Here is a 26,284-nt window from a genome sequence, read left to right on the forward strand (position 1 = left end):
TTTGCTAGCATGAACAAAACAGGATTTCTCCTCCTGATAAAACCATCTGCACATTTTACACCAACAACTGCCACAGTACTTTTGAGAAGACGTTTCCTTCAGTCAGAGGACAGATAACAAATACCACCTCCCCCCAGCAAACTCTAGTGACCCAATGTAATAGCACAAAACAGCAACACAAGTTCACACCTCTGCATGTAAGAACTGCACAATTTCCTCCTGTTCTAGTTTCTTGCCATTCTTGTGCCTCTCCACCAGTAACTATGCACACAGGTCTCCATCTAGAACTTAACCTAACGCTTGGTTGCAGGTTCAATCTAGATAGCACACCTTTCACACTTCAAGCTTTATGGCTCCCAGGTTCCTCACTATGTTAGCCAAGCCAGGCAACTTGTATTTGAATTCTGGGCCATCCAGATGGTGGCTCTGCTGCATTTACAGAACTGCGAGAATGCAATGAAGTGAAATCCAGGACTGGGGTCAATCATAAGCATTTACTGGGAGGCTTGCAGCAAGCCTTCTGTAACCTATAGTCCATCAGTCTTGGTGCCTTCTCTGAGAGACAGAATACCACACTGAAACCTAAATTACTTAGCAAACTCTTACAGGCTTCTAACAGATCACATTTTCACTTGCATCACTGATGCCCTTCTCAAAAGGTGCATGTGATAGCAGCAGTCTGGCCATAGCTCCGCATTGCTGCAGCCAGCATCTCTGGTTGGGCTCACCACAGGCTGGTCTGCAAGGGAAGCACAGTAATTAGTAGAGCTCCTCACCAGCTTCTGTCATGCTTTAGATGCAGAACTGTCCCCTCCAGGCACAACTGAATCAAGGAAAACCGCTGCTGAGGAACATACTGTTTTCCCATGTTAGCTCTTAGACTCCCTAAATGCATCTCACATCTGGAAGGAAATGACAGTTGGATTGCAGAGGAGTACACACGGCTTTGAGAGTACTGCGTTGTTAATCCCTCTCCTACAAAGAACAGAAAAAAAGGATGCTAATTGCAGACTACTCCCCAAGCTTTTGGATCTCATCAACTGCTAAAGAGAAGTTCTCACGATGAAAATAAAGGAAAGATACTTAATGTCCTATGGATGCTGAGTAAACCTTCAGGCAGGCAGCTCTCCTGCAATTAATGACATGCTGTGCAAGTGTAACTGCCTGGGCAATGCAAAATAGAGGTAATGAGAAGCTATCACCACAATCATCATTTAACTGAAATTACCTCCATGCAAGAAATAGATTTGGGACCATATGGGCATATCAGTAGTTTTTTCTTGCTCTTATTCAACTTTTCCCAGAGGGAGCTCTGTCGAGCTTCTGGTCATTTCTGCTTGGCTTTCTTTCAATGCAGCTCAACAATTGTTGTTTACTTGATTAGTAATAACATTTGGCTTCCAAGATTTTTGATTTTGCTTAACAAAATTACACACACTTTTTCTTTCTTATTTTAAATTTCCCTCCTGCAGATTTATTTCAAAGTTAATGTTTCTTTGGGGATGTAATGTTTGTTTGGGGATGTAGCGATAAAGGATGCCACTTACACCAAATGGAGAGAAATATGCCTCTGAAATCTACCAGATACATGTGAACATACATACATGCATACATACATACATACACTGCCACACCATCCTAAACATAATCCAAACAGATTTGTTCTTCTCAGTTTTTATGCTTTATGCACCATATTATTGAAAACTACCTTCTAATTCAGTATATTTTGGTAAATCTTTAACTTTCTCACTGAAAAGTCACACTAGGAAACTCTAACTTTGATGGGGAAGAATAAACATTTCTTGACATTTATCCATTAAAATATAATCATCCACTGCTTTAGACCACACATTCAGACTGATGATCCTTATTTCATCTCAGAGTGAATGACTGTTCTTACCAGGTCAAATTAAATAAATGAACCACCAAAACTGAGTGCATAGGATTACACTTACTGACAGCACCAATAGAAGGTTGTTGCGTGTGTTTTGAATAATGGTTCCCTGAACTACTTCACATCACATATGCTACAGATCACACGCTTGTACAATATTTTCTAGGTAAAAAAAATTAGAGGACTACTTCATTCTTAGCATCTATTTACTTTCTTCTGGAAGATAAAATACCATTCAAATAATCTATAAACATTGAACAATTGTGTTAATTTTCTGCTGGGATTGGCCTATATGAATAATAACTACTAGCTGCTTTCACCTCTATCATTCTGTGCCAACTGTTGCACTTGCCCCCTTCCTCTCCACAATAAAATCACATTTTTTTCTTTAACAATTGAGCATTCAGACAGACTAGCATCAGGATACACATTCTTTCATTCCAGTTTCAGCCTAGACCTAAATATATATTGTACCTCAGGATTTTTACCCTGAATTACTCTACATGAGAAGTTGATGGCTTTAGTACTACGTCTAATGAAGGGGTAAAAAAAAAAACAACAACCAGTTTTAGAGAGTTTGAAGACAAAATATTAATTTCTTCAACTTAGGAAAACTATCTCTCCAGTACATGGCTAAGCTATAGACACAAGAGGCCAAAACCACATATGCAGCAAATTTTTAACAATACTCACTGATTTTTATTACAGAAACAGCCACATGAAACCAGCTAATAGGTAGCAAAAGGGTTTCCTTTTTGAAATCATGACATGGGCATTTTGCATCTGTTGAAACCCCTGTTTTGGGAAGCTTGTTGTGACAGTTGGATGATGCAAAGCGGGAAGATGGGTTTGTTTTCTGACCAAGTCTCAGACTCTGCATTCACACCATTTAGGTACCATCTGACATACAAATCAAATGCTCACTTGCACACACTCTTTAGATGAGCTGGAAGAAAAGCTTCAATAGTTATTCATGTTAGACACATTTGCATGTTGGCTTCTTGAGCACAAGAAGAGGGACTGTATGCAGGCATGCCAAAACCCAGATTTCTCGCCATACAGAATTCATGGAAACATCAGCTTCCCACTGCACTTCAGAAGCTCCTCTCACGCAATGGGGACTGCCTACAATTAGCATCACAATAAACAGAATACACAAGCTTCAAAAGCACTGGAAGGTGGATTTAACATTACAGGAAACCTGAGCATCCAAAAGCAGACTTCCAAAATGTGTAAGTACATATTTTTTCTGCTTTTTTTCCCTTATATCTATTAATATAATTCAAGTAGGGCCATTACTCTGACCTACAGCTCATCTCTATAAAAATCTGAAAGCATTTCATGAAAATGCTTCACTCTGCAGATGTAGATTTGTGTTTGCGATAGGTGCCACGTGGTCTGTTGACCAGAGTTCTTGCAAGTTCTTCATGTCCTCACCAGATGGACGGAAGGTGAACATGGTTGTCGAACAGGAGCAGAGGAGGAGTCAGTTGAGCTAATCTAAAGCAGCCCATGCTAGGGAAAGGTGTTCAGGGATTTTCAACCACCTTTTCTGTTCATTGTGTTAAGAATGGTATTCCCAAGAAAAAAAGTTTTTTCCCTCTGCAGTATGCAGTACCTTTTATTTACTTTTTATTAAGAGGTGGTGGAGATGATGGAGATAGACTTGTCCGCATATACACATACTAATGATCAATAACCCATTGTGAGTAGATTGACTGTTTCAACGGTAAAGCAAAGGTAATTTCTATAAGAGTTTCTAAACCCAACTTATTCCCAGAATCTCATTTACTTTGGTGTATAGAAGAAATATAGCATCACTTCAAAAGCCTTACAGAATCAAAACAGTTCGTCATTGTTTAGAAAGCAAATTCTTGTTAACATTCAAAGTTTCTCATCATAGTAGCTTCCGTTTCTGCATTTGCAATGTTAATTTTTGAGGATGCAAGCATAAAACCATTCTGCATTCATTGAGTATTTTTACTGTGATTACAAAGCATTATACTAGCTATTTTTACTAGGTTTCTTAAGTTTCTTAAAGAACTGTAAGATATAGCTGAGGATATAATGAAATTGTTTGAAATATTTGCACAGTTTACTCTAAGGTTTTATCTTACAATCTATATAGTATTTAAAATTAAAATACATCTTCTCCTCTCAGATGCATTTATATGAAGTTCCTTCTTTCCTTCTCTTACAGTTTAATTTGATTTGGGAAATACTTATCTCTGATGATACTCAAAAGACTTAGAGCAACCAAAAATCAGATTACAGCAGTCTTATGAGACACCCTGAGGACGTACTTATATGGTAAAAATTCTACTTCTGGCTATGTTCCTCTTTCATAAAATGATATTTTTAAAATATTGAAAATATGAAGTAAGATAAGCAAGTTGGTAGCAGACTACTAAACCTCATTGTAAAAGAAACCATTGACTAGAGAAAATGTTTCCATTTCTAATCAATACAGTTTGCAATTAGAAATCACAAGTAGCTAAAGGAAAAGTTGCATTTTTTATTTATTCAGCTTATGCTACTTGGATATACAGAGAGCCTGATTCTTGGCATCTGTCAACATACCAGGGTTTAACTGAGCACTAGGAGCACAAACAATTAGTTCTCAAAATGACTAAACACAACTAAACCTAATTACACTGACAGGCATACTCAATCCTCAGATTTTCTGAGGTCCTCTGTTCTTCTGTCAACAGCACGCCTACATATTCCAGAACCAACAATTCAAGGACAACATACCACTGTCACATAAACAGTATTTTAACACAGTTTGAAAATGTACTGCAGCAGAATGTGTGAAAAGTATAACATCTATCCCCATTAAATAAAATAGAAAAAAAAGTTAAAGGTTTTAAAGATATAAATGGGGCACCCCGGACAACACAGAGCTGACAAAATTAATGAGCATCTGGAATGGAAGATACTTGATGTCCATATGTTTTCAAGAATAATTTATAACTTAAGGAACAGCTTCTATTTCTGCAATGAATTAATCCTCTATCACCTTTCTAATTAATTTGTTTGGCTCTCGGATGAAAAAGAAACATGCAATTATAATTCATTTCTTTCTTGGATTACAAAGAATTAATGAATGAACAAATGAGTGAATGTGTGTTTGAATGTAGTCAACAAAACATGTACTACATGCAACAAAACATGTACTCCTTTGAGATTACAAGGCACTTCAGAAATGCCCCACTGTACTTTCAGTTAAGATGATGCTTAACCTTAGCTTGGTATGAGATGAAGAAAATAGTGAAAAACAAACAAAAATGCTCCAAAAGTGAAACACGAAATCCAGAAATCAGACATGCAACTATTAAATCCAAAGCTTTAAGACTGTTGTTATTTACTTACATGTTATGGGACAAAAATCAACCACACTTCAAAGGAGTCTGCTCCCTCAGAGCCAAGTAATTACATCTACAGTTACTGTCAGCTGGGGAGTGCGCATCTCTAGCTGTCTCTCCCCTGAAATCCCAAACTGCTTGTTGTTCCAGGCTGTGCTCAGAACCTCTTAGCGCCACCAACGTCTTCTTCACAGAGCCTTGGTTACAGATGTCCTCTCCCCCATACTTCTGTGACATTGCCTAATGCTGAGGTGTCTGCACCACTGTTTTCTCACAGGCATGGGTCAGGTTAGCACATGCAGGAAACAGAAGGTGAAGGAGGGGACACACCAACCCAAATCCAAATGCTAAGCTTTTCGAGGCTGAACAATTTCCTCAAAGTGGCTTTTATTAGGAATAGCTATTGTTCATCCAGTGAGCAGTCCCAAATCACAGCTATAAAAACAGAAATCATTTTAATTCCTTCTATACCCAATCACAAAAGCACATACAATATACGCTTCCTAAATTTACAGTGAGGTTTAATTTTTTTCCTTTAATTCTACATCTACTGGAGAAATCAAAAGAGTCAGACAAAAAGCTCTGACAGTAATAAGCACCCTCCAACAGAAAGACAGCAATCAATTACAAACCATTTGCAGAAATTGTGGAGCTGTCAGAGACTCGTTAACAGTTGCAGCTCAAGTCAGACTGCCTCTGATTGCCGAGCCACTTTCCCCACTTGTACCTACGAAACCAGGACAGCTTCAGATAACTTTTCAGAGGACATTAGCATGACCTGCATGACAACCCAAGAAGTGAACTGGAATATGGCATGGGCAGTTACTTCAGCAAATTGCGCACAAGCCATTAATACTGCTAGACATGACAGATTTGAGGATAAGGAGGGCAGAGAGCAGACCTGTCTGGTTTCCCCTCTTCCCTCCCCTCCCGCCTTTTGAACTTCAATTGCAGAATGTAATTTAGAGCACTGGAGCAAATTTAGTGTGTTCAGAACAACAACTAGTGTACATGAGTTGTTTGCTGTGTATTTAAATCCTACTGAACTCTCCCTAATTTTCTCTTATCTGGTGTATTTGCCACAGACAATCAGGAGTGGCTTTGTTTTTCTACTAAAGCAAAGCTGATGCCCCAGAATCTACTCCAGCGAGAAGGAAACTCCGTTGTGTATGTCCATACAGGTCATGGGGGGCAGCATATGTCCTGGGCAAGCTGGGCACCCCAAGGCACACAGAGGAACCTGGCCAAGCATGTCACTGGAGTATCCTAGCCTTGGGGTCACCTCTGCTGTGCTCCTACAAAGGTCCCTGCCCCTAAAACACTACAGAAGCCCTAAATCAGACAGCAGAGAAATCCATATTACTCCTTCCAAAACAACAAAGTGTCCTAGGGGGAGAAAAATCCAGTTTATTTTTGTCTGGTTGCAAAGACATTTTGGGAGCAGAAGAAATGTATTACACAGGACGTAGGTTATCTCTGTGGGAATCCCCCATACAGCAGGAGATGGACTTGAGACTCACAATCACCAGGCTTCTCTTTACTCTCACAGGAGACTGCATAAAGTGGTCAATCATAGACTGAAGTAGATTACAAAACAATACCAGAAGTAAGAGAGGATCATCTCCTCTGGTTAGGTATGGCTAGAGGCACAATGTATTTTTCCTGTTACAGACGTCTGAGTTTTTACATTTTGCCTTCTCTTTACCATTTTTTTTCATACATTTTAGTACAAGATAGTAATATATATTCCAGAACCATAAAAATTCAAACTTTATTTCTGTTCTGCAAGAGTGTAATGCAAGTGTTATCACATATTTACTCAGAGATAAAACCAACTCACCAACAGAAGTAACAAAAATATTTCTGTTGTCAGAATGGCAACATCTAGCAAAATTTCAGCTGCTGGAACAAAACCACAACCTATGCTAGCAATTCAAAACAAGATACACTTGAGTTGGACACAGGTTGTAATTCAACTGATTAAAAGCAAAATGGACAAATTGTTCTTTGAAGGCTGATGCATTCAAAGGTGGACACTAATTCTGCATGTCCCTGTCTCAGACTCCAAAGTCCTGACTGAGAGAAAGTCTGAGCATCTATTACTCCAGCTGAAGTCAAACAGTAACTGCAGACACATATAAATTCTCCAAATTAGAGAGCAGGAATCACTGGGCTCTCTAACACTGCACCTCTCAAAGCCTGCAGTCCAGTCTAAAGATATTGGCGTTAAGCAAGTGTTGTTATTGTCACTACAATCTTAAAAACAACCCCTAAAAGTACCAGAAAAACAAAACATGAATCAAATTGAAGCAGTGAGAAAACCATAGCAGCTTTACAGTTCACTGCAGAACTGGGTTCAAACAACACAGAAATATGAATTTGACACGTCTCTGCCTAGTTGTCATTCATCCCCATTAGACTGCTTTTGGAGATGTAGCAGCTGTGTCGCAGATGTTGACCTGTCAGGGCAACCTCAAGATAATGAAATATTAAGTACAGGCAATATGCTCAAAAAAAAATTCCAAATTAGTGCCATACATTAAATTTTTCCCACAAAATGCTCAGCGCTAACACTACAACACATAAGGATTTTTCTTCATAAGGATTGTTATGTCAAGCATGTTCTTACCCTGAAAGGTAGATCAGTCTCTTCCCTGTGGGACACTTGGTCCAGAGTGCCATCAGTACTGCTCCGTTTCAAGCTGGATGTGACATCAGGCACATTGCTAAAATCTGCATTTGAAAGAAAACAAATACATGAATAAATTAGAAGGTTACAGTCCAGGAAAAGTATTTGCTTTTATCTGCAAATAACTTCGAATGTCTAGTAGAATCACTGCCGTGGAAGAAAAGGAACACAAAATTTGCTATTACCCCCACTCCTCAGAAAATAATGTAAGAGGTCAAAGAAAAGAGCAACTATGCCTAGAAACTGTTTTCAGAACAGCAGCTGGACACCTAAGATGTCTGAAGCAATGCACAGATTTGATCTACAAAAATAAACCTAATGCTCTTGCTAATGGCATGCTTTCTAAGGTAGCATTATCTGTAATCAGCACGCTCTGTGCTGAGACAACCAGTGAGGATAATTAAATACACTCAGTAGTTCTCCTTGGATGCGCACACTGTTGTTTGATGCAACTTAGTCCTGATTCCCACAAAGATTAGAGAAGAAAACAGAATTTTGCCTTGGAACAAACACCACATTTCATAATACGGACAAAGCCCTTTCTTGTTACTAACAGTTTACAAATCTTACTAATTTTGGAGTCCATGTGCGTAGCAGCTGGCACAATGCAAAAAACAGAGAAGGCACTGCTCTACTCTACCTATCAACACACTGTAGTTTTCAATAACATTTACTCGTTAAGCTCAATTGGCTGCTTAAAATCTGCAGAGAAGTTTATATGGAAATTTTAATTAAAACTCTTAGAACTGAAGTAAATTTCTCTGATTTTTGATCTGCAGTATTCTCAGTCCAAGAAACCAAAAATCATTAAAGCAGCCATCAAAAAAATCATTAAGGTTTTAGCAAGCTCAGAGGACAAAACAGTAATAAAATGAAGGGGTATTTTTAATTTTCTGCTTTGTTTTCTAGCCTGTAGGGTATCATTCACAGCACATTACCACATTTCAAACTCTTTCTCAACACCTACAAATGCTGGAGATTTATTTTTAAGTGAAAGCTGAGATTCTCATTTAATCACTGACTCCAGCAACTGAGGTGGTAATTAAAAACAAATATTCATGAATGTTAGCAATAATGAAATTGTGAAGGACACTAGTATCCTTTGTGCCTGGGTGTTGCTGTTGCCCTGTCCCCCTCAGCAAAAGCTGACAAACATGGACTTAAGCAGGGAGAGAAATGGGAATTTTAGGCTCAAAAGAGCACCTTATGGCCCATGAAGACCCTTCCTGGGAAGACAAAACATGGCAAACAGAGAGAAAAATGCAAATAACTCAGCGTGATGGTTTTTTTCCAGATGTTATTAAGGTGCCTATGCCACAATAGCATGGAGGCTGACACTGCACTTGGATGCCCAAGACTTGACTACACTGTCATTTCCTTATCCTTGCAGAATCAAAGCCCTTATCAGTCTTTTTCTTCCCTCAAGATTTTTTACCTTTTCCTCCTGGAGTCAGTTGTGGTTCCTGATAGCTCAGAGCCTACATAACATGCGACAGCCCAAGAGATACCACCATTGCAGACAAAACATATTTTACACAACTCCCCCAAAGAGCCACACATCTTCTTAAAGAACTTAACAAGGAGTCTGTCATGCCTATTTCATCATGCTTTTACCTCTCTTTCTCTACCATGCCTGAATAATTTTCTTCCACCTCTGGACTTTTAAAGTTACCTTGAGTTCCTTTTCTGTATATGGGCCCACATGAATGCCTACTAACTTCCACCACTGTCAGCTCCTGGGTTCACAAAACATAAGTCATACTTAAAACATCAACTGGCTTTAAATAACATATTTTTTTGGGGGAGAGACAATGCCAAGGATATGGTTTTACCGTTTTTGCACGTTTTACTTGCATTCTAAGTTTTAAAGCATTTCTCCCCTACACCGCTAAACAACGGGAACCTGAGATCAGATCTTTTATGTCACTGCAAAATCTGAGTTTGATCCCTGGTAGCTATCTAATGAGAAAGAAAAAACAAATTCCCTCCCCTGATTTTACAAAGTGACCATTAACCGTATTTGTCCTTCACAAAACAGGAAGTAAAACTAACTGACGTAAGCAACAAAGAGAAAGCATAAATGTAGGAAGAAGAAAATAAGGTAAAGCCATCAGCACACAAGGACAGAAGAAATCAGGACAACCACATCCAAAGTAGGCAAAGAGAATATTATATCACCTTATCCAGATGATCTATCTTTTCCTCCCTTCACCCTCATTTTTGTCTACAGGACTGTCAGAGGTAGGTCTACATAGTCTTGCCGATTTTTATAGCTTTTGCTGTTGGCAGTATGTGTTGCTGATGGTAGTTAGGGTAAGCAACAATAAATGTTATTATAAATAGTAAAAACTAAAAAAAGCTACATAGTAGGTGAAAAAGGACATCCTACTGCATTTTATTTGCCAAAATAACAGCAGGAGGGAAGGAAGGAAGAAAGGAAGGAAGGACGGACATATGGCTTGTTGATCAGTTTAGCATCCATATCCTGCCTCCCTGTCCTTCTTTTACTATGGAAGCAGACTTCCTTTGGATATGCATCTAGCAAACCATCAAACCATTCCCAAAGAATACAGAAGCATCAGCATCAGCTGCATAGCTAAAAAAAGTCTCAAACAAATGAATCAAAGGGTAAAGAAAGTATTACCTAAGAGAATGGGTAATTTCAAATGCAAAGCCTAAGGACATAAACATAGCAGAAAGTTTAATATTGAAATTTTCTCTGCGTCTAGTACTAAATGGAAGGAGAGTAAGAAGCCAAATCATATAAAATGTATTTTCTTTAAGTATTCAAATTTGAACTTAGCTGTACAATGGTATTCATATTAACAAATATGTTCAAAAGCAGTAATGTAAATCTGTTATTTTACAGGTTCAATAATCATTACCCTTTCAGGCAAAACTAGTAATAAAACTGTAAAGAGCATGCACAGAATTAAGAGAAACATCACAGTTGTGCAATTATGAAATCAGTCGCATACATAACATTCTGGATCTTTGCCGAGAACGAGCACAGGAAAGTATGCAAGGAGATATACATTCCTAAAAATCATCCAAAAGTAAGGTCAAATCAGCACTTCCTGGCAACTTTTTTTTTAATCAATACTATTATTTTCAAAAAACTCTCTCTAATGTTACTTACCTTACTATTATACAATTACATTACTGACTAGTTAAATAAAACATGAACTACTTTACTGGAGATATTGCTTGAGAGGCTTTCCAGTATAGTAATGGTGAGTATATCACGATCAAGTCTGCCTACACAGCTCCATTATGGTAGTATTATACATCTGATTTATTCTATTCACATACTTGTGATAAAACTGTATGGAAGGAAAAAAGGGACTGATAATATTAGGTTGAACAAAACTTGGTTTAAATATCTCAACATAATTTTTCTTTACTGCAGCAGACCCCTCTGTCCTGTTTGCACACATACACGCTCATGAACGGCAAATTGAAATGTGTAGCACTTCCATCTGGGAAGGACAGGAACCTCTTAAGCAGGTAGCTTCTTCTGATCTAGCAAACAGCAGTGTCTCCAGACACTAAAATACAAAGTCAAGCTGTTGCAAACAAGAAGAGCAGCAACCTCAAATAAACACTAAAATTGTCCGAAAATTATAGAGGAAATATGCCATTATGCATTCATTATAATGAAATTATAATGCAACCACTAAAAACTGAAAGAAAGCATACTTCTTAAGTCATGCTCCTCATTACTCATCATTCAATTAAGAGTGGGCACAGAGCGGACGGATGGGGCAGTCAGTAAGAAAAACAAACACATACAGCACATTCAGAAGCTCTGCACGCCTACAGGAACATCTCTTCCCACGTTGCTGTGGTGGTACACGTAGAAGTGGTCAATTTGCAAGTTATTCACGTGTTTCTGAGTGGTGATATACAATGGAAACACGTTCTCTAGCAGATGTGTGAGACAATAATAATCTGTGCTACAATCCCAGCCAAGAAACCAAAGGAAATCAACTGGAAAGCATCAACATCGACCATCCGGCAATTCATTTACCATAAAGAGGCCATCAATAAATACAAATGTCACTTATCTCTTTTCTTCTGTTTAATTAATGAATAAGCCTTAAGTACTTTCCAGTCAGTACTGCTCTTACCACTTTATCCATTAACTGCAAAGGCTAAATTACCATGAGAGGAAGGCAGCAATTGGGGAGCCTGTTTCTTTTATAATTCTTTTTTTTCATCATATTTCAGGACTGTTTTCAATTTTTCTCATAAATTCAGAAAAATGCCAAATAATCATCAGAAGCACGTCAAGTGTTATCAAATGCCAAGCACTACGTAGGTAGTGTAACCACTCCCATTTCGGAATCAGAGCAAGAAAGTGTGTTTCCACCTGCCACTCTACTGACAACAATAAATTGAACAAAAATCCCTTCTAGCTTTCCATAGGAAGACAACACAGCAAAATTAAATGTACTCAGTCTCTCATAACAAGACAAACTAAAACCACTGCAGGGCATAGTTTTCAGATCTGGCAGGAGCAGCAGTTCTGTGTATCACTTGACAACTATCCTCAGCAAGTAAAGAAGCACTCTGACAGGAACAGGCAGTCCTGACAGCAAAATCATAGTGAGTACATCAATATGGAAAATCAGGTTTGCGTTCTGCAACATTTCTGAGACTGTAAAAAAAAGTTTACTTTGTATCAAAATGAAACTATTCCTTTTACATTACGCTATTTTATTTTTGCAAAATGCTGGAAGATACTGCAGAGCAAAAAGAAGTAGTTTGACCCCAGGATATTCATCCATAATGTAGGAGAGAGAGGTGAAGTCTCCTGCTCTGTCAGATTCAGGTGAGGAAACTGAGCCTAGGTCTGCCTCATCTAAGGTAAGATGCTTTATTAGCCACCAGTAGCTAACAATCTTTCCTGGTATCTCCAACTCCTCGTAATCCACTTAACATACCACTGAACATTCACTACAGCAAACAGATACAGACTGTAAAGCTCATGGTAAAGCCAGTCCCATAAGATGCGGCTGACCCAGACTGAAATCTGTCTGTAGTCCACAGGGAAGACGGAGCCAGGACAGCAATTCATGAGTAGAAAAAGACCATGTCCGAGGAGGGTGCAAACTAAGTTGCACTCATGCAACTCAGCAGAGGATTAAGCTTTAACTCTCAACATTTAAAACCTGGCATATGAAATTAAAAATCAAAAGCAAGGATTTTAATAAATTATTCATCTGATGGCAGGGAAAAAAGGATGATGCTATGCAGCTGGTGAATGACAAGCAATAGTTTGAACAAGAACGCTGGAGAACTCTAATGTAGGAAAGTATAGACTTGTGACCTATGTAGGAACCTCAGGCTCTCTCAATCAATTCAAGGAAAGAAAAATTAAAAATCCTAAGATAAATGGAAAATTATATGCATACAGTATTGGAAAACAGACTGTGTCAAACTAACCTGATATCTGAGTTTGATAAAAGATATTTTTAAAGACAAAGAACGCAAGAACACAGGATAAATCCAAGCTGCTAGAAACATAGTTTAAAACAAAAAAGAAAGAAAACTTTATAATAGCCCAATGGAAGTTTTTAGCTAAAATGAAAAAGATAGGAACTAAAACAAGGCAAAACTGTCTAGCAGTTAAGATAACAATAGACAGCTTTAAAAGAATTTCTAGGCCTGGGAGAGGCTAATGGTAGACTTTGTCCAGATTGGGTTTGGGGAACAGTTTTACTTAATATTTTCATTATTTGTCTGAGTAAAGAAAGTACAATAGGAAGTATTCTGACTTAATATTGTAATTCATTCAAAGATAAAACACAGCATTAATTAAGAGCATGACTGGAGATGAATAAAGGAGATGCACGATGACCTTGAAGGTCGAGCCACAGTCCCAGAATGAAATCACATAGAACAACATGTCAGGGACAAGTAAGGACAATTCATTCTAAAAGCTGGGGCTCATCAGTTGGAAACGTGAAAGAAAGAAAAATGTGAAAGTTAAGAGAAGTTTTTAACAGTATGTAGTTGCGAGACAGAGCTACTAAAGAAATAGTCAAGGCCAGCAGATACTGATCAGTTGGAACATTGGACAGGAATATGTATATGCTGGCATTTAGAAGGCTGGCTTTCAACCATCATATGAACAAATTCCTAAAAAGGCTTATCTGGGAGCAAAGAATGCAAATAGTTCATCATATTTTAAAATGGAATGTCATAGATGTATAATAAGGTTGTTGAAAGCCTTGATTGGACTCAATGAGTCTGGAAATTCCTTTCCATCCTAGGTTTCTCTCTCACCAACACAGCACAAATATTACACAGATGCCTAAATACAGCTGCACAAGCAAACAGATGTCCAGAAGCCACTCTTTGTTCAGTAGAGCACAAGAAATACTTCAAGTTTTATTACTGCTGGTGTGTAAAGATCCTGGCAAAGAGTGTTGATGACTAAGAAAACGCTTACATCACAAGTGCATACTGGTGAAGAAGCCCCAACAGTTGTCCTACACCCTGCTGATTACAGCTCGGATGTTCATTATTAACTCCAATGATTTTTCTCTTGTTTGTAGTTCTCCTGTACTTGAGAGGGAAATGGGTCTCTCATTTCCCATCCTCTCTGCTGCAGTTTTTAATATGCAGTACTAAGACACTTCAGATATGGTAACACATACACAGAGCTTCAAGCAATTTTGACGGGTTTGGTCTAATCTGTAAAAGACAGATACACTGATCTCAGATCAGTGTAATTGAGAGCATTTTTAAACACTGGTCTTGTCCAGTGATATCAGATAGGGGTTGCAAAACAGCATTAAAGTGGCATCAACTTATATCTGAGAATGCTAATATGAATTTTAGCTTAAAAAAAATAGGATCCATAATTATACAGAATTATATTCCTAGTCTATCCCACTAGGAAAGAACATATTTAATATTTTCATTAATTCCCATATGCTCTAGAAACTGCCAATAAAACACAACACAGCCAAACTTCAGCACATAAGATATTCTTTCTCTCCCTGATACAGTTTCCATAACACAGCTGCATGGTTTAGATGGAAATGAGATATTACATTTGGGTAATAAAGTTAAGCCAGGTGTACGGAAAGCTCCATTTTTCATTGTTATGTGTGATTTCTCCAAACTGATCAGTTAATTATGATAAGCTTGCAGTTCCCATGTTCTTCTAGCCAGTGTTACTATCAAGAGAAAAGCAAGCTTCCAAGAGAAGATAACAAATGTTTCCAAAATCCCTGGTGCTAAGAATACCACAGCCTGAGCCAGCTCTCAGAAAGGTATAAAGCCTTGGTGGTCTTAATGCCTTCAGATTACTGAAAAACAAGGAGTGGTACATGAAGCATTCCAGCACTGCCTGGAGCAGAGAAATATCATTGTGGTGAACTCTAAAAATGCTCCCTTGGAGACTAGTACACAAGCCTTCAGTTAAACGGTTCAGCCTGGCAGGTAGCATGCATGTGCTTGTTTCTTTTGGTTCAATACAACTAAATATATTTCAGGTTTTCAACAGTATATTTACCCTTAGTAATAGAGTTAAAAAATAAGTATCTAAGCATTTCCTTCTATATTCTTTTCCTTTCTGAAAGACTTCAAGAAGAATCTTTCAGAAAGTAACAGTTGATCCAAAGGAATTTATTGAACGGCTTTCAAGAGACATTCTCACAATCTCTGCTAAAGAAGGCATCCAAGTGTCACCAGAGAAATATGAAGGCTTCTGAGTTCTCTAGTTCAGTTATGAATAAATCATACGCCTTGCTTATGTGAGGATCAGACCTTTCAGTTCTTTGGCTCTGGGATCAGCATGGAAGGGGCACTCAGTGGCTGGCATCCAGGACAGAGTCCGTGCAATCTCTGCAGCCATTTACGTTTCTGTCTAGGTTGCAAAAAAAATGATATTAACTGTGGTCAGGAAGGAAAAGAGCGAGAGTTCTGGGAGGAGAAGACAAACAGTAACGGAAGATTCATTAACTGTCTCTCAACAGCCATTTGCACTGGAGAAACTCCTTAAAAAAGTGAAGAGGGTCTAGAAGATGAGGTGTGTGGATAAATCTAGGTACAAAGGTTTAAAAGAGTTGTGATACAAGGGGATACTGGAGTTGCTCCGTGATTTCCCTCATGAAGGCCTAGGTCTGGAGACATCAGTAAGAGTTTGGGGGCATGCAGCTCCTTAAGAAGGACTTTTATTACCTCTAAATCCTCTTTGTCCAGAGAAGGGTGATAATTAAGTGATAAGTCTGTTGAGAAAAATTTAGAACCCATAACACAAGAATGGTCCATCTCAAGTGAAATGTGGAGAGCTAATTTCCACCTAGGAAAAAATACACCGAGAGGTCCTACTTTATCTCTAGCTGTCGATCTATTTCCTCTGCAGGTCACAGCAACAAATAAACAAACAAGGAAATAAATAGTTTTGGTGCACTCTTATGTCCTACCAGTACAAGCCTTGGCATACGAAAGATGGCCGCTACAGACTGATCTTATTCACAAGGAGTTTTTACAGCCACATTTCATTTCTAGACCAAAAGCTGTCTCCAGGTAGCTTCTGCACTAGGGAAACAGATCTAAGAGAAGGCAGGTAAGGTTGCAGACGCAGATGAGAAATATCCATTGAAACACATCACATCCTCCATCACTTCAAGCTGAAAGCTAAAGCAATTTGGTTCATCTTTCATCTGCATTGGGGTTCTCTATAAATCTGGGTAAATCATGGACCCTAAATGCACATTCTTATTAATATCCAAGAAGTCTTACAGAATTATAAGAGTGCTCATGTTAGCTCACTTCAGTAATTTTAACTGGAACTTATGTAAGTTTTTAACTATTGTACAGTGCCAGTTCAGCTTTTTTCCCCCACAGCTGGTACTCTCAGGCAAGTATTGCTACTTAAGCACTCGCACTCCAGTGCTGGAGTAAATTCAAAACAATTTGCTGGCAGTAACTGAGGTTATTAACTGTACAGTTGTTAACAGCTTTCATGCTGCTTTAATTAACCGTTAAAAGGATAGTGAAATACCAACTTTATTACCAACTTGAAACTCCTTCCTCTTTTTGCTTAAGAAATTCTCAAGTTCTTCTGAAAGCCTCTGACCTAACTTTAGATACCAACTAGCCCAAATTCTCATTGCTAAAATAACATGACTTAAGTCTACTAATACGAGTAACTTCAGTTTCTAGAAAACTAAAACTAACCATGCTAGAGAAACACAAATAAAATGCACTGGATTTTAATAGCTCAGAAACTTTTTAACCTCTGCAAAATATTTTGGCTTTTATCATTCCTTGTTGTCCGAGGCATTTTGTAACATGTTTTGGGACTGGCTGGAAGGTACATTCTCGGCTTAGCTTCATGGCTATAACAACTGACTCTTTAGCATAGCTAGAAACTTAATTAATGAATTCTTTCAAGATGTTGAAAGAACCTAGAAAGAAAATCGGCATATAGCTATCATAACATCAGTCTTCCTTCCTGGATAGGGTTCTTAAACACAGAATTAATAGATGCCTGTCACTGACAAGACTAGCTGTTGCCATACAAAACACACAATTACAGGCCAGACAATAAGGTTCCCTTCATGGTCTCTCTCATCCATATGCTTTGGATTCAAGGAGCAAACCACAGAACGCCAGAAGATGCTCTAAATGCTTCCCGAAGGACAATGCAACCAGACTTCTTTTTGCAGATCTGATAGTGCCTAGACAAAGAGTAACTATTACTCTCTACAACTACCTGAAAGGAGGTTGTGGAGAGGAGGGAGCTGGCCTCTTCCCAAGTGACAGGGGACAGGACTAGAGGGAATGGCCTGAAGCTCCGTCAGGGGAGGTTCAGGTTGGATATCAGAAAAAAATTCTTCACAGTAAGAGTCATTAGGGACTGGAACAGGCTGCCCAGGGAGGTGGTCGAGTCGCCTTCCCTGGAGGTGTTTAAGGAACGGGTGGATGAAGTGCTGAGGGACATGGTTTAGGGAGTGTTAGGAATGGTTGGACTCGATGATCCAATGGGTCCTTTCCAACCTTGTGATTCTGTGATTCTGTGATTCATACTTCTGGCCAGGGTCTGAAATGCTCAAGCAGACCAAATCTCTCTCTTTTGTTCTCATCCTTCAGTGTGGAAGGTGAAGCTGCTCCTTTAAACACTGCACATTTTCATGTTTAGGTAAAGCCAGTATGTTCACACAAATAGTCTTGTAGCATACAGTTTGCTTAAGATACCTCGTGCTGCATGCTGAACAGTGGCTTAGCTGCAGTTGGCCACCTACTTCTGCAAGTGTGACTCTCTGTAGGCTGCTTTAATTTTTTCTTTTAGGCTGCTTTATTTTTATTTAGGCTGCTTTTCTTTTTTTTTTTCTAAATATCTGCAGAAATATCCATTTTGAAGTCGCAGCAGAGTCTATTACATGCTTTGGGAATTCCTTTGTTGGTTAACTGTTCATCATAAAGCAAAGCAATTTGACTCATTTGCTAATTCAGTAATCAATAGGAGATACAAATTAACATTATAATAGGAAACAGATGCCTGCACTTCTGTACCAATGCCTTATGCGCCTCTGCACATCTATGATATGGATTTACTGAACTTTCTAAACTTCCTCTGTCCAAGCATCTGCCAGTCAGACACCTGTTCAAGCTTTTCCCTTTTAAGCTTAACACTTCAGACTGGCTTCTCAAATTGTTACCTCAACACATTCACTCTTGAAGTGCATATGCCTTCTTAGATAGAGTCTCACTGGAAGCCAGTGTTAATCACAGCTAGGTGCATTACCCTTCTATTCCAGTTCAACAATTGGGTATGTGTGGCTGCAGTGCAGACAATGAAGACACAGCAGAGCCCATGTTGGGTGGCTACCACCCTCTACAAGTGTCAGCACAGGCTGCAGCCTGCTGCTGCCCATAGGTCTTCTGGGCTGGGACTACTGGATGTGCAGGGGTGCCGTCAGTGGCTCCTGTCCTGGTTCTGCTGCTACACAGGATGACTTTGGCCACTCTCAGATATCATTTGCGCTTTAGGAGAGCTGGAAAGCAAATGGAGCTGGCCCTGCCCAGGTACCAAGTGTATCACTGTAGTGGTACATTTTCTCTTCCCTCTCAGATTCATAGCCACAAAAGTAATGAAAACAGAAAGGAAAAAGGGGGGAAAAAAAGAAGTTACTTAATAGTTTAGCAGGAATTTGTGGCTAGCTTAGACAGTTTTTGTAATTACTTGATGTACCTTACCTCACCTCCGTGAAATACAGAACATCTGCTGTTTGATGTGTTTTAAATTATGCCTAAGGCACCGGTCAATATGTGGATGTATCTAAATTTAATCATCACTAATAAACATCCTTGCTGTCTGTACTGTCACTCTACATGATTCAGTAGGATGGGCAATGTCATGATTTATGCTCGTGTATTGTCACTGAGCCAGAAGGTGCAGCTCCACAGGGTTACATGGAGTTTACACCAGGAATAAACAACTTAATCCCTACAAAGTCAGTGAGCCAAATCATAGCAGCAAAGCATTTAGCAAAGCAGAACAGACCACTCTTTCAGTCAAAAAGCACAATGAAGAGCATTTAAGGTGTCCCGTTTTATAGCACAACCTTTTAATTTGCAGCATACACATCTAACAGGAAGTCAACAGGACAGTCTGTCAAGTGCCAGCAAGAGCTCATTAAACCTGGGAAACACTCTGTATTGCAAAACACGCAGTAGACAATGAGTGCTCCCACGGCTCCAGGTTCTGAAGAGAGAAACGCTTTCTTTGAATTAACCTCTACACCGCTATAGTCCCAGTTAACGTCACAAGCCAGACCTAGTCCTTTCCCAGTGATGCACAAGAGCACAGGACAGACACTTGTGTTAATGGCACAAAAATGGCTGGAGTGGGAGCCAACCTACCATGGTTGTCGAAGACAAAAAGGTAAAAATATTTACCTGTTCTGTGCTCAAAAGAGGTTTGTTTCTTTTTCTTTGATTCCTCATATACACAGGCAATATGGGCTGTGCCCTACATCATGATAAAGAGAATTTAAATATCGAAAAAGCAAAAAAAAAGAGGAGCTGACTTGGAACACACTGAAAGTAGAAGTTACTTTAGAAATGTTTCTCAGTTAAGTTTTAGTTTTACTTTTGTTTACGAAATGCTTTGAATGTTACATCAAAAGACGCTTACAAAATCCTTCAAAAATATATGGGCATACAGCAACAAGTGGAGTGGTCTGAGCCAGTGCTCCAGGCACAGCCCCCAGGTGCTGGAGGCTACAGACCATCTTGGCTTCACATCCTCATGACTTTCTTTCTTTTCTTAGAAGGGACACACAGATCTTTTTGATATTCAAGCTGGGTTGGAGCTGGAAGAGGATGCAGGGAGTGCCATCAGGAAAGACATGTGCAGCGACACACATAGAGCCAGCTGGTTACACAGCTGACATCTATCTCCCTTTTCCTCCCTCAACTTGGTGGTATCTGAAGAAGCCGAATGAAGTAAAGTTTTCTTGAGAAACTATGAGTTGCAGTTATGCTTTACAGAGGCACCTAAAGCAGCTAGCACAGCTTATTTGAAACAGAAAGTACTTTGGAATTGAATCCAAACCAATTACTACAACCATCTATTTAAAAAGAATTAAACTAGTAGCCAACTGATGTGCTTTGCTTCTGTCCATGCTCACTTAAGATTAAAATCAGAAACGGAAGAGCTGCTTCCTATGTGACGGTTCAAACCACCAATCCCCCTCCTGAAGCAGTTACATTTTGCAAAAATATCTCAATGTTTAGTATACCACGAGCTCAGGGACATGGTTTAGTGGTTGATAGGAATGGTTGGACTCGATGATCCTAGAGGTCTTTTCCAACCTAGTGATTCTATGATTCTATGAAATGTCGTTGCTCCTCTACAACACACATCCCAGCTACTTGACAAACAGCCCGAAGCCTGACTCTCTTTCCGACTCCAGCAATGCTTTACACAATGTGAAATTATGGCTCAAAGCAGCATGTCCCATGCTACGCTGCTGACTTGGGATCAGCACAAGAGGTGTGAAAGCAGAGGGCAAAATCCATGCTCCATAATGACTAGAGAGGTGCTCTGTGGGAAAGTTTGCTGAAAGAGAGCTTATCACCTCTGACAGTAGCTCTCCTTGCAATCAACTCTACCCTGGCATCTGCCTGCTCCCCGCTCCTCCTCCTCCTCCTGCTTACCTGGCTCTGGCCCTTGTCAGACCTCTGCAGCCACTGGTTCAACTCACTGAGTTTGCAGCAGGGTAGGGGAAAACAGTTTTCTCCTTAATTAGCTTCATCACCAGCCCCAGCAAGTGCTGTTGCCAGCACAGGCGTGGAGAACAAGTGCTATAGGACTGTAAGGCAGTGCAGGGGAGGAGGAGGAGCGGCAAGCCTCCCCCTTGTCAGCAGCACTCAAGCCTTCTTCACTGCTCTAGAAAAATGGGCCAGATAGGAAACCAGATAACCCTGCACAGAAGGTAAGTACCCTACCCCAGAGATGAGCAGTACAACAGGCAGCAAAGGAACAGTAGGTACATCTTTTTTTTTTTTTTAATTATTATTATTTTTTAATTGTTTCTTTCACATTTAGCTCTCTAATCCTCCCAAGTAGAAAGCATTACTTCATGGAAACTTGTTAAAGCATATCCAAAGTGTCAACCCCCAAATTTTTCTATTTTTCTTTTATTCAGAGAGATCTATTTACAAATTTGGGTTGACTTCAACAATGTCAGCTAACCAGAAATGACAGCCTTTTTGGCAGAAGCCCACTTACTGAAGAAAAAAAATTGCCCAATTCTGACAGCAACTCACAATAGGTTTTCACACCTACTAATATTTCTACCTCCTGCCTCAGCACTCTATAGCTATACCACTAACCCACATGGAGTTGCCCTAAATATACAGTTTTGAGTTCATGTGCCTTCTCTGTTGTTTATTCCTCAAATATCCATGCCATCTTAAAATGAGGCATCTTTTTCCTCCACAGTTGTAAGAATTCCAGTCCAATTCCCTCATTTTTTAATTCTACACAAATATTTAATTTCCTTAGCACTGGAGCTTGGAGCAAATTTAGTTGCTCTGTTATTTGGTTTTCCACATTTATGAGTGCATTTTTTAGAAGTATTTCATCGCATTTCTTTTCCAGGATAAGCTTCTTACTAGCCAAGCGGCTAAGCAGCAAGCACATAGCATTGCCACGTGGGAGATCAAATGATACAACCATGGCAGGTCCAAAATACACCTAAGAAGGGTATAACAACTTCTTGAAGAAAATTAATCACTCTCACAGAAAATTCCCTGGGAATGATTTTTAGGAGTGGCAGAGTTAGTGGCATTGGAGAAAGTCAATCACTGCCCTTCTGTACAGTAAAGGCTGCCAAAGTTTGCCACAAGGTATAATTTGGTATCTTTAATGTAGCAGAATATGTAGGGAAAAGGCACTCATGAGAATTATGCCAAAGAGTTACAAATCTGTAAATAAATGTGGACAATCTACTACCACCCAAGGTATACGAAGCCACTGATTTAAAGTAAATTCTGTTTCACTTTGACCTGACGGTTGTCACCAAACACCAGGTGGGGTACTACCACGTGACTTAGCTCATTAATCCCCATAGTATTATAGAAGGATATACAGCATTAATTAATTTTAAAAAACAGAGAGGTGACAGCAGAAAGATTTTTAACTCCAGGTATGTACCTGGAGCCAAATTGTGCTTGATTTTTGAAAGATGTCCCACTCCACTGGCACTAACTGACTCTCAAAAGCACTGCCTTGGAAGTAAAGGCTTAACATCGACAAGCAAATGTCAGGAATTATTTTTGAAAACTATGATTTTAAGTGCGCCTCACTCAACTCTACCAAAAGAGACAGAAGAGTATTAAACACTGGGCATGACTTTAAGAGTCACTGGCCTGCAAATCCCTGTTCAGATTCATTAAACACTTTATCTCCCTACCTAAAAATCTTATTCAATTCCTGAGTGAGTAACAGGACACGGAACAGTTAAATCTTTCAGATTATCTATTAATTCAAAGTAATACAATTGTCTTCTGTTTCCATTTGAACCTGGTCAGGTGATCAGACACTAAGCACTGAATGTGATAAACATGAAAGACCTTCTCACAAAGCTTAATTTAGAACTACTTGTTCTCTTTCAGAACAAAATAAATCTTTCTTAGCTGCTCTTCAGCAGAAACGCAAACATACTACGTCCTTTTATGCACAAGTGTTTAGAGTATAATACATACTTCAGTAATTTCCTATTATAATGTAATATTTGCACAGGTTGCAAATCTACCCCAGAGGAAAAAGGAGTCTAGTGAACGGACACTTACATTTATTATACTGAATGGTCCAGGTAACGCTGGCCTATGATATCAACCCAACAAGCTGAATGATAACCCTGGTACAAATATGTAACTAATTAGCTCTATCATAATTTTTGGTTTATGACACTAACTTTTATGTGCCACTAGCCAATTTAAAGGCATTTTAAATTGAACTAAGGCCCCTGCAAAAGATGCCACTTACTGTATACAGTATACTTACTTGTATACAAATCTTGTATTCAAATTTCTTTTAATGTCAAAAGATGACCAAATAAAATTGCTTTATAATTACACCCATTCCAACAACTTCTCCTATGTGACTTTTTCTTCTCCCATTTTTAATTATGAAAACAAGTCTAATCAGAAAACAGTTGCCACCCTAATTATATATAAAAAAAATATCATTTCTTTTTGTACCTCTTGCAGCTCTCCTCACACAGCACTGCACCCTGGCTAGCTTTCCTGCAGAATTTTACTAGCATCCCCTAGAGGTGCAGTGAGGAAACTGCACGTCTTACGAAACTAGAGTTAAATTTGTTTCTATCTTGTTTGAAAAACAGTAAAGGCTGGGGAAGGAAGTGGAGCAAATGCTCATATAGTTTTTATTTCAGACAGGTATTTACAAGTATTCTAGCATCTCAAGATGTACTTCTGGTCTCACGTAAGATCAGCCAATGAAAGGGAAGGATGACCAAGGCTCTCCACCAACCAGCATGGCACTGCCCCTCCACATGTCACCTCTTATTTCCAGCTGAAAACATAACCCAGCAGTGAGCACTGGCACCTTCCTCAGAGCTGGAATGCCATGGTGTCATCGAGGAGCGGTCCCTACCTCAGGCTTGCTGCACCTTCCCTTCCTGGCACTCCTCATACGGGAATCTATCAAAATCCTGCCCCAGCACACCACCATTAGGATATTTCCTCCATTTGAGGCTTAATACAGTGGAATTAAATTAAGTAATAAGTATGAGCAGGTAGCAGCAAAACAGCACCTAGGAAAGTTGCTTTCATTGCCTTTCTTCTACACAGTGATGGCTGTATCCAATGGGAACACAATAATAGCTCTGTTCCCTCTCAAGGACAAATGACATCTTTCCGAGGTGATGATGATTATTGCATTTAAGGAACCCTTAATGTACGTAATACTTCACCACATGTAAGGCATGGGAAACACAGAACAATACTTCAGTCTCTGAAAGCCATCACATCATTTTAACCACTGATGCCTGGGAAATGGATGTACTAGACATATACAAGATGGCACAGAACATTTAAGAGAGTGCTTGATAGCACTGGATGGTGCAGCCAAACAGATTAAAAGAATATAATTTCCTTGCAGAAATGATCTTACTCTGTTCAATTTGTACTTTTTCAAAATAATAAAATAACAGACAGATATGGAGCATAAACGGAACTTAAAGCAATTTGTACTTGGGTTTCTCCCTGAGGCAAGCACAGAATTTTAACCATAACTGAGTTTTAAAAAACAGTGATATTAGAAGAGGCGTTTAAAAAACAGTGATATTAGAAGTGACGTGAAAGTAATTAAATTATTGTCTCTTTCTTACCGTTTGCTGTGTTCTTTTTTAAGTTATCTAGAAACTCTTCCAGGAGCTGTGACTGGTTTGGAGGTGGCAACAAACTCTTTGGGTCCCTGGAAATGTCACCATCTGACCAGGATGCACATAAGGGTTGCTGAGTCCCGTAATGGTTCATTCTCAGAGACAGCATTACGCTTCTCCCCAAAAACAGTAACTCCATCTGCCTGAGGTCAAGATTGGACACAGACTCTCCATTTATGCTTAAGATTTCATTGCCTACTCGAAGCCCTGGGAACATGTGAAAGGAAAGAAAAAAAATCCATAAATAAATAAAGGAGGGAATATAAAATGTAAAATGTAAAGAGTCACAAACCAAGCCTTATGCTGTTTCACCTTTTCTTTTTGTGGTTTTAATTCAAATAGTCTAATCTTACCACAAGCCCATGAGAACTGATGGGAGCTTTATTTATGCTGTAAAAGATCAATCCTACGCTTACTTTGACAGGTGCTACACATAGTACAGCAATGAGGTTGTTTCTTTCTAAAGATGCTACAGGATTTGGTGAGGGCAGCACAACTTTCAAGAAGATTAAAATAGAGGCGCTTCTCATGACTAAGATAGCAACAGTTTACATCACCATGACACATATTTCATTATCTGGGAGAACGAGGCACCGGTCACACAGAGCAAATCATTCATGCATAGCTGAAACGACAGCAGATGCAGTCTTTATCAGCTTCTGTATAAATCTAAACAGTAGCAACCACTGTCTTTCAAGGTCAGCAACAACCAAGTTGTCACTACCCTCAGGTAGCAAATGAAACACAATGTCTGTGTTTTTCTGTGTTTGTCTTTCTGTTTTTTTACAGAGCAGAACTGATGTGATCCTACTGTGCCGATGAAGAGAAGCATGATTTCTGAGCAGCACAGTAGAGAATGTACTCACAGATACATAGGCAGAAAACCATTTTGGGGAGAGAAGCTACTTTTCATTGCCACCAAAAGTGGAAGTTATAGCTCTTGGAGACTCACCAAGCCCATGAGGTTCCCCAGTGTGAGGTGAACTCTTTCTCCCTACAAAAGCATTTGTCTAGATGGCTGAACAAAGACTTTGTCTCCAAAGGTGAACAAGAACTCTACTCGCTATATTGAAAGAATATGTTAGTTGCTCTGTGTACCTTATCTCTCCTAATATCTCTTACTTTCCATGGTTTTCAGGAAAGAAGATTATTTACTATGAATACTAAAAGCCAAAAACCATTTTAGACAGCAGTACTAAAGCTCCTTCATGTTTTAGGTCTTCAAGAAGATAATGAAGTACAGTATTGAACATAAATATAATACAATACCTTCCTTGTATGCCAGTCCATCTGGGAGAACATCACTTACAAATATACGAGTGAGATGCTGATCTTCAACTACTTGTGCCGTGACAGCAAAACCTGAAGTAAAAGAGGTTTAAATCAAATAAACTTT

The 26,284-nt window shown here is 39.1% G+C and overlaps 1 protein-coding gene across 2 annotated transcripts in view; it reads right to left on the minus strand.

Annotated features, from left to right (window-relative positions):
* The window catches only part of TIAM2 (TIAM Rac1 associated GEF 2), a 178,487-nt gene that overhangs the window by 25,347 nt on the left and 126,856 nt on the right, over window positions 1-26,284 (minus strand). Inside the window, exons 14-16 of one of the 2 annotated variants that reach the window (XM_054062017.1) lie at window positions 26,158-26,250; window positions 24,835-25,095; window positions 7,889-7,992 (exon numbers count right to left, since the gene is read on the minus strand). In XM_054062017.1, the coding sequence (XP_053917992.1) occupies window positions 7,889-7,992; window positions 24,835-25,095; window positions 26,158-26,250 (458 nt within the window). Of the gene's footprint in view, window positions 1-5,266; window positions 5,645-7,888; window positions 7,993-24,834; window positions 25,096-26,157; window positions 26,251-26,284 lie in introns of those variants that run through there. The other variant, XM_054062016.1, reaches the window with a different exon arrangement.

This window comes from Cuculus canorus, chromosome 3, assembly GCF_017976375.1.
Source record: "Cuculus canorus isolate bCucCan1 chromosome 3, bCucCan1.pri, whole genome shotgun sequence".
Classification (NCBI taxonomy): Eukaryota; Metazoa; Chordata; class Aves; order Cuculiformes; family Cuculidae; genus Cuculus; species Cuculus canorus.